Source organism: Aptenodytes patagonicus, chromosome 2, assembly GCF_965638725.1.
Source record: "Aptenodytes patagonicus chromosome 2, bAptPat1.pri.cur, whole genome shotgun sequence".
Taxonomy (NCBI): domain Eukaryota; kingdom Metazoa; phylum Chordata; class Aves; order Sphenisciformes; family Spheniscidae; genus Aptenodytes; species Aptenodytes patagonicus.
Genome location: NC_134950.1, coordinates 17,613,360 through 17,627,241, shown reverse-complemented (window position 1 = coordinate 17,627,241; position 13,882 = coordinate 17,613,360). Strand labels below are relative to the sequence as shown.

The 13,882-nt window shown below is 41.4% G+C and overlaps 1 protein-coding gene across 1 annotated transcript in view; it reads right to left on the bottom strand.

The window, feature by feature from the left end:
- Window positions 1-13,882, bottom strand: part of CSMD3 (CUB and Sushi multiple domains 3) — an 823,344-nt gene that overhangs the window by 523,752 nt on the left and 285,710 nt on the right. Inside the window, exon 7 of the mRNA XM_076329214.1 lies at window positions 2,778-3,086. Within this exon, the coding sequence (XP_076185329.1) occupies window positions 2,778-3,086 (309 nt within the window). The remainder of the gene's footprint in view (window positions 1-2,777; window positions 3,087-13,882) is intronic.

The following is a 13,882-nucleotide window of genomic DNA, read 5'->3' as shown; positions in this document are numbered from 1 at the left end:
TGGCGGCTCACGGCTTAGACAGGTGTACTCTGCACTGGGTCAAAAACTGGCTGGACGGCCGGGCCCAGAGAGTTGTGGTGAAAGGAGTTAGATCCAGTTGGCGGCCGGTCAAGAGCGGTGTTGCCCAGGGCTCAGTTTTGGGGCCAGTCTTGTTCAATATCTTTATCAATGATCTGGATGAGGGGATTGAGTGCACCCTCAGTAAGTTTGCAGACGACACCAAGTTGGGCGGGAGTGTTGATCTGCTCGAGGGTAGGAAGGCTCTGCAGAGGGACCTGGACAGGCTGGATCGATGGGCCCAGGCCAATTGTATGAGGTTCAACAAGGCCAAGTGCCGGGTCCTGCACTTGGGCCACAACAACCCCATGCAGCGCTACAGGCTTGGGGAAGAGTGGCTGGAAAGCTGCCTGGCGGAAAAGGACCTGGGGGTGCTGGCTGACAGCCGGCTGAACACGAGCCGGCAGTGTGCCCAGGCAGCCAAGAAGGCCAATGGCATCCTGGCCTGTATCAGAACTAGCGTGGCCAGCAGGAGTAGGGAAGTGATTGTGCCCCTGTCCTCGGCACTGGTGAGGCCGCACCTCGAATACTGTGTTCAGTTTTGGGCCCCTCACTACGAGAAGGACATTGAGGTGTTAGAGCGTGTCCAGAGAAGGGCAACGAGGCTGGTGAGGGGTCTGGAGCACAAGTCTTACGAGGAGCGGCTGAGGGAACTGGGGTTGTTTAGCCTGGAGAAAAGGAGGCTGAGGGGAGACCTCATCGCTCTCTACAACTACCTGAAAGGAGGTTGTAGTGAGGTGGGTGTTGGTCTCTTCTCCCAAGTAACTAGTGATAGGACGAGAGGAAATGGCCTCAAGTTGTGCCAGGGGAAGTTTAGATTGGACGTGAGGAAAAATGTCTTACTGAAAGAGTGGTTAAACATTGGAAGAGGCTGCCCAGGGAAGTGGTTGAGTCCCCATCCCTGGAGGTATTTAAAAGACGTGTAGATGAGGTGCTTAGGGACATGGTTTAGTGGTCATGGTGGTGTTGGGTTGACGGTTGGACTCGATGATCTTAGAGGTCTTTTCCAACCTCAATGATTCTATGATTCTATGAAATAAGCACGATAACATTATTTTAGCAGTATCTTGGTCTCTAACTTTTTTTTTTTTTTCCATAATGTAAGGTTTAGCACTTTAATATAACAGTAATTCAGAAGTATGTGCCTTACCTATATCTTACATTAAATGATGTCAGAAAAGGACAGTGAGAAAACAGTGGAGAGGACATTGTAGTGTAATGATTACAAACAGGAGATGGAAGAAACTGTATGTATATCACAATTACTGCCAAATTTAACTGCCAAATTAGTACACTCTTACATCTTTAAATTAGAAGAGATTATTACAGGCCCTCAGATACTCCCTCATAACCGAAAATAAGCCTGCTTTTTTTAACTTGACCAAAGATGTTCTGAAGTGAATGCATAGCCACACAACCAGTACAAATCAAATTCTATTAATTTATACCACTTGATAACCACAAAAATACTTCAGATTTGTACTGAAATTAATAAAAATGAAACATAAATAGCTGTTTAATGATTTGTTTCATATGCAAACCAAATACAGTGCTTGTTTTTCAGTTATCCTACTTATATAACATGTTTTAGAATTCTGTAGAACTGCAGCTCTGCTATTTCAATAGGTGTTAGTAAATGAAGCTACAATAACTTATACTAGGTGTCTATCTGATCCAGTAGGACATCAGATTCCAATCTAAAGTTGTCTTTACAAAATATCAACCATATAATGAGACTTCTACAAATTGCTTGTGATAGAAAAGATGTTCCTCCTCCATATATGTGTTTATAAATGCTTCATGCACAATAGATTAACATGAAACAATGGATTAGCACACAATAAAAATTAAAAATATATAATAAATAGTATTCAACATTAACCTGCAAAATTAAGCTGCTCGATCCCTTAACTTGTGTATATGTAAAAACATAACACATGCAATTTGTTTCTGAATGTCTATGCTGCTTAAATCAAGACATTCCAGCATTGCTGTTTCTCAGCCTCATGTTTCAGATATTGTAATTTACCTTTTAACACAATAGATAATGCTTTGTTTATACTCCAAATGTTGTTCCTTATTAGTACTTTAGCATGTGGATTAAATCATCTGAATATAGGAATATATCAAATCTTTAGCTTTACTACTTTAATACTTGCAACTGACTTTCCTAGTGTTCTAAACTTTGCTTCATTCATTGATTTCATGTTTGATAGAATAAAAATGTACAGATGTTTTAAAAAGCAAAAATTTTGCTGAAGATTTAAGCAGAAGGGAGATGATTACAACTGCATCACCGATTCGTTTAGAACAAAGCAGCTATTTATAAAGTACATTTTTTATGCTATAGTTTATGTCTAAACACATATGCAGAATAGATTGATATTTTAATCTCAATTCTCTAAACTTTCATCAGATCTCACTTACATTAGGCTTGATAGTGAAATATAATGATATAAGCTATAAAGTGGCATCAAAAGAAAATTCCTTATCTTTCCCTTTTGTCTTTTTATAAATCAATTTAAATAACTATGACAATATTATAATTAATTTCATTTTTTCATCTGGCTGCCCCACTAGAACTCAATTTTAAGCAGATTTAATCCCTTCCCCATTTGGTTCAATTACGTTTCCTGAATGGAGACCTGACCTTTCACTTTTAATTTATACAAAATATTTTTCCGTAACTACATGGGCACAAGTAAAATAATATCCAATACCTCTATGAGTAACAACTGCAAGTTCTTTAGTTCTTTCTATCTGCTCAGCATTTCTTGGTCGTCTTCTTGTGCTTTGTAAATTTGCTTGATGAAGGGAGAGTGCTTCCTTGGAAGTGGCCGACTCCAGAATTGATTTTCTTATATTCATAGCTTGCACTTGTTGCTCTTCAGAAGGTTGTCTATAGATGGTCACTGCACTGGATACAGCAACATCAGCAGATGTGCTAGCAACAGTAATAACACCAGTAGTGGCCGCAATATGCTCCTCTAACTCACCAGTGGAGGCAGTTTTGATCAAAGTGGAAGAACCTGTGGGACACATAGTAGCACTGGATGCTAACTTTTTCTTTTGAATTGTGTTTTCCTGATCAACCTAAGAGATTAAATTTCCCTCTGTTTAACATAGTAAAGACAACTGACATGAAAAGAGGAAAGCCGATATGCTTTATTTAAAAATTTGAAGTAATCAGAACATTTTTTAATGCTAGTGAACATTTTGTAATTATAGTGATATTACACGTTTCATATGAAATGTCCTCAAAAACTTATAAACTTTTGTACCAGTCAGAATGACAGCACATAATTTCCACCCCTGCAAATTCAATCCTGAAATCAGCATGGCTAGAGCAAAATATACAGCTATATCATCAAAAGGGATCCCGCATGTAGAAAAGTGATAACTGCCCTATCGAGGAGTGATACAGCAGCATTATATAGTAACCTAGGTAGTAGGTGAAGCTTCCGTACTCCAACCACTAATAAGGCTGCCAAATACGTTCATACATTTGATTCTCTTCATCAAAGCTTGACAGGGGTCTAAAAGCTCATTTAGACTTGATACAAGGCCAAGGGTAGATGGATAGTAAAAGGTACACATTTAAACAAAACATCTAAGCATAATTTTCTATACTTGATATTGGACAAATGCTGCATCTGTAGTTCTCTTTTTGCTCCCTGATTCCTGTAATAGGCCAGATTATTTTACTCAAAAAACCCACCCACAAAATGTTTGATGAGTTAAAAAATTGTCCATGCACTGCTTGTGAAAATATTAACACTTCTAACTTGTTTAGTAGCTAAAATGTATAACCCATGTGGGAATTTTAATATTTTATTAACCTTTTCATCCTTCCCCATTCCCCAGATTTGGCTGCAAATGTTTGGAGGCCAAGTCCCTCACCTGTGAGCATTTAGAACATCTAACACAGTAGAAACTCCTGACTGGAACAATGTTGACTGGAACAAATAAATGACTGGGCAATGCATAATAAAATTCATAATAACACATTAGCATAAACAAAGTTGATGTAGCATGAACTGTACTATGTTATACTAGTATCTTTAAAACATGGCTTTTTTATTCCATGATAATGATTAAGGGGCTCTTGAACAGCCATTGAAACAATAATATTCCACACTTCTCCTTTTATTTCTGAGCTGTCCTGTCACACAGACTTTGAGACTTGTCCTTTATGTGTAATGGGTGATGACAGGATGGAAACAAACCAGAGTTTTTGCACTGTTAGAAGAACCTATACACTAGAAAATGGAAATAAGACTCCCAGAGGAACTGAACAGTATGTAGCACCTTTCATGCACAAGGTATATCAAATCTCGACAGAATTATCAAATGTACTGTATAAATAAATAGAACAGATCCTAATGCAAAAAATACTCAGTCTTGCTAACAAAGTCTCTTTTGTTTGCTGCAGAAATTTTAGGCTGAAAATGTTCTATTTTGCTATACTATTAAAAAAATACTACCATAACAGAATACTTAAGCATTATGCAGACAACTGATAGGGCTGCTGTGGGTACATATTATTTTTGCTATCTTAGGTTTAATGTCTTAATATCTGTTCTGCAGTACAGCACTTCTAAATCATACAGTGGTGGTTCCCCCTGCAAAACTAAACAATCTTAAAAGCACCAGGTAAGACTCCAGGTTTATGTATCAGAGATCGAACCAAAAACTACTTACTGTCCTATGATGACAGCAGTATAAGTAACTAAAATAGACCTAGATGTTTCATTCATTATTTTAGAATAAAAGAAGAAAATTGTCACAACAATGAATAATATCAAAAGACTAGACTAGTTATGATTCAGGATACAATAAGTTTTGACAGACTGGTATCAAGCTTAAAACACAGAAAATACAAGTGAATGGTCGAGATATTTTGGAACAGGACAATGTTGATTAAAACAAAGAAAACGTTGCATGTTACATAACCACTACTATTAAAGCAAAATCTATGTGGATGCATCTTTATCATGCAAGCAAATATACAAGAAGTCACCTGCTCCCAATATCAAGCTCAAAGCAAAATTATATTCAGAATCTCAGTCAAATGACATGTTATGTCCTAGTGCTTTAAAGATGCACAGCACTTTGAATGAAAAGTTAAGAGAAAGTTCATCTCAAAAGAAAAAAACAAGAAAAATTATGCTTACTTAAAGCTTCAAAGCTTATACATTGAAAAGTAATGTACTACTTTGATATATAGGCAACTTTCAAGCAAAACACGTAACTTGTTAGGCTTCCACATCCACTTACACTGCAGAAAAGAACTCATGCAGAAGATCAGTAAAAGGTAAACAGCGTGGTGTGATTTACATGGAAGATTTAAAGACAAAATTAATGTTAGGGATAAACGATCTGGTAAGTATCAGCTACTGCATAGAATAGATGCATTCATGTTTGCCTAAATATAATTTGTATTCTGTAAAAGCATGAACTTTGGTGTCTTAGTATTTTATGAAAACAGGTTTAGACCAATTGAAACGCCTATGTTGTATGGGCAATGTAACATACTTTCCACTTCAGTCATCTGCAGTCAAATCTGACATTTCAGTTTGTCAAATAGACTATTTTAAAAATTGTAATTTCCTAAATGATACAAACTCCACACAGGCATATTATTTTCCCTTAATATTCCGGTTAAAAAAAAATAAAAATAATAATTAAAAAAAATCACAATGAAAAATGGTAAAAGAAGGAAGAAAGGAAGACCGATTTCTGCTTTTTGAGTAAAGTTTAAACCAACAATTTTCAGTCAGCTGAAGTCAACTCAGAGGTAGGTCATCACTTTGAATTCACAATCAGCAACTGAGAAAATCTGATGCTTGAGGAACTGCCAGGCTGCACCATGGGAGGAAGCAATAAGGATGTGGAGGCAAGAAAGAGTAATCGTTGCTCAGGGCATAGGTTCACAGAGAAAGGGAACCTGACCAGCCCAGACTAAAGCAGTCTGAGACCTACTAGACTGGACAACCACTTCTCTAAGTGAGTCCCTGTGGATGGAGAACAGATTAAAATCAGTAAAACTGAGGACCTTTCATGTGTCAAATTAGACTGCTTAGGTGAGGAAAGATTTGAAGCGGTATTTACACATAACAATTCACAACTATGCAGAAGCGGAAGGAGATCAAGCTGATGATCTACAGAGCAATTCAGTTCAGAAAACTAGTCTGAATGAACCACTACTCAAAAGTGTTGTAACTGCTAAAACTTTGGATAATGCAAACATATGGAAGACCCATAAGCCTTTCTATTTATATAGGAGTGGAGGTTGCTCCTGATTCCAAGATCATTTTTAGTAAAGGAAAGAGCCAAGAGCCTTTGACATTTGCCTGAGACAAAGCTCCAAAAATAGATTATGAATCTGTGCTAGATGCACACACTTTGCATATGCAATATGCTACAAGTACACACAGGGTTGCTGTTGTAAACATGATAGCAAAGGAAATTTACCCCAGATAAACTCATAGTGGAAGTTGCATTTAATTTAATCTACTGGACTAACTTTTTACAAGTAATCTCTGAGGGAAAAACATAATCTAGGGAGATAATTAATACCTTTGCCCGACCTGCAGAAGCATTCACCAGCAAAAAAACTGAGGCAGAAAGTGGTATCTAATACAGTGAAAATGCTTTTATTGAAAATAATATTTGTTTTCTTCCCTTTTAGAAGACTATGACTTGGGAAAGCTTCCCTTAAAAAGTGAGGAGTACTAGAACAATGTATCTTCCCTCTCCAATCAGTATAGATATTTAAAATTTATTCATGTAAGTTGTAAGTAATGTGCCAATACTAAATTAAAATTTAACCACTTTTAGAAAATGTAGGCCTGAAAAAAAGTAGTCATAGTAGTTCATATGTGTTGGAAAACAGAATTAGACAAATGCAATTCTTGTAATACATCTTAATTTGAATCTCCATACACTTTAGAAATAAGTTGTTTTCTTAACCAAAATCAATTAATTTTCAGACAAGACAATCTGAGTTTTACGCTCATTTTAGAAGCTTGAGCTCTATGCTATGTTAACATGTTGTGCTCAATCCCAGACTAAGATGTAGAATTCAGCTGTGGCTCTTGTCTCCTATTAAACCGGAATTGTTTTTCTCTTCCAATTCCACAAGCTTCCACAAGCTGAAGTATCAGTGATTAGTCAACATGCATTAACACAAGATTTAAGATTGGGGTTTTTTTCATACAATTAACATAATTAACTACCAATATTTAATTGCCATCCTTTCTTACAAGATATGACTGAGAATTATGTTTTAGCAGTATTCAAAACAGATATTTTTATGGCAATATTTTTTTATTTTATATATATTATAAATAATATATATTATATATATATTATAAATTTATTATATATTCATAGAGGCAACTTACATGCCTCCATGCAAACACACGTAGCATGGAGAATAAACAGGAGAACCTAGAGACGTGCGCACGCCTGCAGGGCTACGACCTTATTGGCATCAGAGAGATGTGGTGGGGTGGCTCCTATGATTGGAGTGTTGGGATGGAAGGATACAGGCTCTTTAGGAAGGACAGGCATGGGAGACAAGGACGGGGTGTCACCCTCTATGGCAAAGACCAGCTGGAGTGCATGGAGCTCTGCCTGGGGATGGATGAGGAGCCAACCGAGAGCTTATGGGTCAGGATTAAAGGGAGGGCAGGGACAGGTGACATTATGGTGGGGGTCTGCTACAGGCCACCTGACCAGGAAGACCAAGCGGATGAGGCCCCCTATAGACAGATAGGAGCAGCCTCACACTCACAAGCCCTGGTCCTCATGGGGGACTTCAACCACCCTGACACCTGTTGGAGGGACAACACGGCAGGGCATAAGCAATCAGGGAGGTTCCTGGAATGCACTGATGATAACTTCCTTCTCCAAGTGGTAAAGGAGCCAACGAAGAGAGATCCTATGCTGGACCTTGTCCTCACCAACAAGGAGGGGCTGGTGAGGAATGTGAAGCTCAAGGGCAGCCTGGGCTGCAGTGACCACAAAATGGTGGAGTTCAAGATCCTTAGGGCACCGAGAAGGGCGCACAGCAAGCTCACTACCCTGGAGTTCAGGAGAGCAGGCTTTGGCCTCTTCAGGGATCTGCTTGGTAGAGTGCCATGGGACAAAGCCCTGGAGGGAAGAGGGGCCCAAGAAAGCTGGGTAATATTCAAGGATCACCTCCTTCAAGCTCAGGAGGGATGCATCCCAACAAAGAGGAAGTCAGGCAAAACCACCAGGAGGCCTGCATGGATGAACAAGGAGCTCCTGGACAAACTCCAACACAAAAAGGAAGCCTACAGAGGGTGGAAGCAAGGACAGGTAGCCTGGGAGGAATACAGAGGAATTGTCCGAGCAGCCAGGGATCAGGTTAGGAAAGCTAAAGCCCTGATAGAATAAAATCTGGCCAGGGACGTCAAGGGCAACAAGAAAAGATTCTATAGGTATGTCAGAGATAAAAGGAAGACAAGGGAAAATGTGGGCCCTCTCCAGAACAAAATGGGATACCTGGTCACCTGGGATACAGAGAAGGCAGAGGTACTCAATGACTTTTTTGCCTTGGTCTTCACCAGCAAGTGCTCGAGCCTCACCACCCAAGCCACAGAAGGCAAAGGTGGGGACTGGGAGAATGAAGAGCCACCCACTGTGTGAGAACATCAGGTTTGAGACCATCTAAGGCACCTTAGAAGGTGCACAAGTCCATGGGACCCAATGAGATCCATCCGCGGGTCATGAAGGAACTGGCGGATGAAGTTGCTAACCCACTATCCACCGTATTTGAGAAGTCATGGCAGTCCGGTGAAGTTCCCACTGACGGGAAAAGGGGAAACAAAACCCCCATTTTTAAAAAGGGAAAAAAGGAAGACCCGGGGAACTACAGGCCAGTCAGCCTCACCTCTGTGAGGCTGATCATGATCCTCCATGAGGAAAATCATGGAACAGATCCTCCTGGAAGCTATGGTAAGGCACATGGAGGACAGGGAGGTGATTCGAGACAGCCAGCATGGCTTCACCAAGGCCAAGTCCTGCCTGACTAACCTAGTGGCCTTCTATGATGGAGTGACTACATCAGTGGACACGGGAAGGGCTACAGATGTCATCTACCTGGACTTCTGTAAGGCCTCTGACACGGTCGCCCACAACCTCCTTCTCTCTAAACAGGAGAAGTATGGATTTGATGGGTGGACTGTCCGGTGGGTGAGAAATTGGTTGGATGGTCACATCCAGAGGGTAGTGGTCAATGGCTCAATGTCCAGATGGAGACTGGTGACGAGTGGTGTCCTGCAGGGGTCTGTATTGGGACCAGTACTGTTTAATATCTTCATCAATGACCTAAACAGTGGGATTGAGTGCACCCTCAGCAAGTTTGCAGATGACACCAAGTTGAGTGGTGCGGTTGACATGCCAGAGGGACGGAATGCCATCCAGAGGGACCTGGACAAGCTCGAGAAGTGGGCCCGTGTGAATCTCATGAGGTTTAAGAAGGCCAAGTGCAGGGTCCTGGGCCTGGGTTGGGGCAACCCCTGATATCACTACAGGCTGGGGGATGAAGGGATTGAGAGCAGCCCTGCCAAGAAGGACTTGGGGGTACTGGTGGATGAAAAGCTGGACAGGAGCCAGCAATGTGTGCTCACAGCCCAGAAGGCCAACCATATCCTGGGCTGCATCAAAAGAAGCATGGCCAGCAGGTCGAGGGAGGTGATTCTGCCCCTCTGCTCTGGGGAGACCCCACCTGCAGGACTGCGTCCAGCACAAGAAAGACACGGACCTGTTGGAGCGGGTCGAGAAGAGGACCACAAAAATGATTAGGGGGATGGAACACCTCTCCTACGAAGAAAGGCTGAGAGAGTTGGGGTTGTTCAGCCTAGAGAAGAGAAGGCTTCGGAGAGACCTTATTGCAGCCTATCAGTACTTCAAGGGGGCTTACAAGAAAGATGGGGACAAACTTTTTAGCAGGGCCTGTTGCAACAGGACAAGGGGGAATGGTTTTAAGCTAAAGGGGGGTAGTTTTAGACTAGATACAGGGAAGAAATTTTTTACTCTGAGGGTGGTGAAACACTGGCACAGGTTGCCCAGAGAGGTGGTGGATGCCCCATCCCTGGGAACCTTCAAGGTCAGGTTGGACGGGGCTCTGAGCAACCTGATCTAGTTGAAGATGTGCCTGCCCACGGCAGGGGGGTTGGACTAGGTGACCTTTAGAGGTCCCTTCCAACCCAAACTATTCTATGATTCTATGATTCTAAGATTTTAAGAAAAATTAATTAATTCATAGAATCACAGAATCATAGAATCATCGAGGTTGGAAAAGACCTCTAAGATCATCGAGTCCAACCGTCAACCCAACACCACCATGACCACTAAACCATGTCCCTAAGCACCTCATCTACACGTCTTTTAAATACCTCCAGGGATGGGGACTCAACCACTTCCCTGGGCAGCCTCTTCCAATGTTTCACCACTCTTTCAGTAAAGACATTTTTCCTCACGTCCAATCTAAACCTCCCCTGCCACAACTTGAGGCCATTTCCTCTCATCCTATCACTTGTTGCTTGGGAGAAGAGACCGACACCCACCTCGCTACAACCTCCTTTCAGGGAGTTGTAGAGAGCGATGAGGTCTCCCCTCAGCCTCCTTTTCTCCAGGCTAAACAACCCCAGTTCCCTCAGCCGCTCCTCAGAAGACTTGTTCTCCAGACCCCTCACCAGCCTCGTTGCCCTTCTCTGGACACGCTCCAGCACCTCAATGTCCTTCTTGTAGTGAGGGGCCCAAAACTGAACACAGTATTCGAGGTGCGGCCTCACCAGTGCCGAGGACAGGGGCACAATCACTTCCCTACTCCTGCTGGCCACACTAGTTCTGATACAGGCCAGGATGCCATTGGCCTTCTTGGCCGCCTGGGCACACTGCCGGCTCATGTTCAGCCGGCTGTCGACCAACACCCCCAGGTCCTTTTCCGCCAGGCAGCTTTCCAGCCACTCTTCCCCAAGCCTGTAGCGCTGCATGGGGTTGTTGTGGCCCAAGTGCAGGACCCGGCACTTGGCCTTGTTGAACCTCATACAATTGGCCTGGGCCCATCGATCCAGCCTGTCCAGGTCCCTCTGCAGAGCCTTCCTACCCTCGAGCAGATCAACACTCCCGCCCAACTTGGTGTCGTCTGCAAACTTACTGAGGGTGCACTCGATCCCCTCATCCAGATCATCAATAAAGATATTAAACAAGACCGGCCCCAGTACTGAGCCCTGGGGAACACCGCTCGTGCACTAAATTAAAGTGATACTGTGAAATTATAAAATTATCATGCTTTCAGACATTAACCATTGACTGGACTGAAAGAAATTATTTCCAGCGCAATGCTATTTTTAAATAAAACTTTGACATGAAGTATGTTACTGTAACTTCTGTTTTTACAAGCCAAATATTATAATTCCACAGACTGAAAGCACGGCCAGTAAAACTTGACTAAGTTGAAAGCCCACCATTAAATGTCTGAAATGCAACTAAAGAAGTTGATTCATAAAGAAGTATTTGGCAAAAGTTTTAAACATTTTCTAAATTTGCTTTTATTTCAGAAACAACTGATGAAGAAACAAACATTCTGATACTATTTATTTGTCCAGTGGTTAGTAATACCATCTTGATTAGGAGTCAAGCTGATCAAAACAGAGTGAACATTCTGTAGTGTGACTTTTGTTTGTGTAACACTGGGATTAAAACAATTTTTATCCACAGGATCATAGAATAACTCAGGGTGAAATGGACCTCAGGAGGTCTCTTCTTGTCATGACAACCTAAAGCAGGGTCAGCTATGAGGTCAGACCAGTTGCTCAGGGCTTCATCCAGTCAGGTGGGGAGAAAACCTCCTACAATGGAGACTGCACAATCTCCCTGAGCAATTTGCTCAAATACATGACTTTCCTCACAGAAGGAAAGTTTCTCTTTGTATCCGGCCTGATGATCTCGTTTCAAGTTTTGTCAGTTGTCTCTCATCCTCACACCATGCTCCACCATGAAAAGCTTGGCTCTGCCTTTTCAATAACCCCCTTGCAGGGACTTGGAACCTACTATTAGCTTTCCCCTCTTCTCCAGGCTGAAAAAGCCCAGCTCCCTCAGCCTCTCCTCACAGGGCAAGTGCTCCAGCCCCCAGCTATCTTGGTGGCCTCCACTGAACTTTCTCCAGCAAAGAACTCATCTTTCCTGTCATGGGGCCCAAAACTTGATGCACTATTCCAGCCATGGTTACAAGAGTGCTGAGTAAAGGACAATAATCTTTCCCTTCGATCTACTGGCTACATTCCTGTTAATATAACTCAGGATGCTGTTGGCCCTCTTTGCTGCCAGGGCACACTGCTGGGTCATGCTCAGCTTCCTGTCTGCCACAACCCACAGGGCCTTTTCAGCAGAGCTCCTTGCTATCAGCCTGCCCTGTTGCCAGGGGTTCTTCCTACCCAGGTGCAGGGCTCTACATTTGCCCCTGTTGAGTTTCATAAGATTCCTCTTGGCCCATTCCTCCAGCTTGCCTATGTCCCTATGGACGGCAGCCCTGTCCTTGACTATATTGACTGTTGACTGACATTTTGGTGTCATCTGCAAATCCAATGAGATTGCACTCTGTCACTGATTCCAGCTCATTGATAAACACGTTGAACAGAACTTTTACCAGGACTGACCCTTCAGTACTCCACTTGTTACTGGACTCTAGGTGGAGTATGGCCCATTTATGACTATCCTCTAAATTTACATGTTTTTAACTTCAGCAGTGGAAGAACAGATGAAAACTGACAAATCGTTCATAAGACCAAAGAAATGGGATCTAAGGCTACTGTTCAGCAGCTATTCTAATTCATTAGAATTAGTTTTGCTGATTAATTCCTAAGAATCAGATTGAGTTCAAAATATGAGAGCAAGTAGGTATATTCACTATCTTGTTTATTCAGAATGAATTCAAAATGCAGGACTTTATTTGTCCTTGTGACACATATGATCCAACCACAAGGTTCCCAAAAAAAGCTAAAGGTCCTTAATGCAGATGACCCTAAATGGGACTCACTATGGTAAAGTGCTAATGAGGTCAGCCTGGGATTTTTCCTGTGTATCTTGATAGCAAGAAGTAAGCTATTCTATCCTTTTAAAACAGGTAATTGAGAAAGAAGTGTTGACAGTCTTAAGCAAAAATAAAATGCGTATTTCATTAAAGAAAAAAAGAGGTGATTACAATTATATATAGAATTTCAAAAAAGAGTAATTACTATATTCCATCTTCATTCTTTCAGATGTTCAAGGACTTTCAGTCAAGATTTATTTAGTATCCTTACTTAAAACCTTCCCATAGTTAACTAAATTTGCAGTGACCAGTGCATCCCATTAAGAAGGCATGGGGGTGGTTTATAATAAAATATCTTAATTAACTGTTCTCTTTGATGTTCTCTGTCGTTAAATATCTGCTACATGCAAGACTTTCCCACAAAGTTAAAAACCTAAGTAGAAGAATGTATTCTGGATCTGTTAAAGGAATTTTCAAGTTAGTGTAGATATAAGAGCTTATTTGAATCTTTCAACATATTTTTTTAGATGTCATTCCAGCCTTCTTATTTTCACAAATCTCTTTTTTTATTCTTCATAAATTCCTAGTATTTTTACCTGCTCTTAAGTTCAAATTACAGTTTTGCTTCTGTTGATTTAGAAATAAGTAATAGAAAAGAAAGGGATGCAAAACACAAGTATACGTTTGAGAATATAAAATCAGTATTAATGGGTGATGTAAAACATTCTTCTGACCAAATCGATTTTTAGTTCTCAGCTA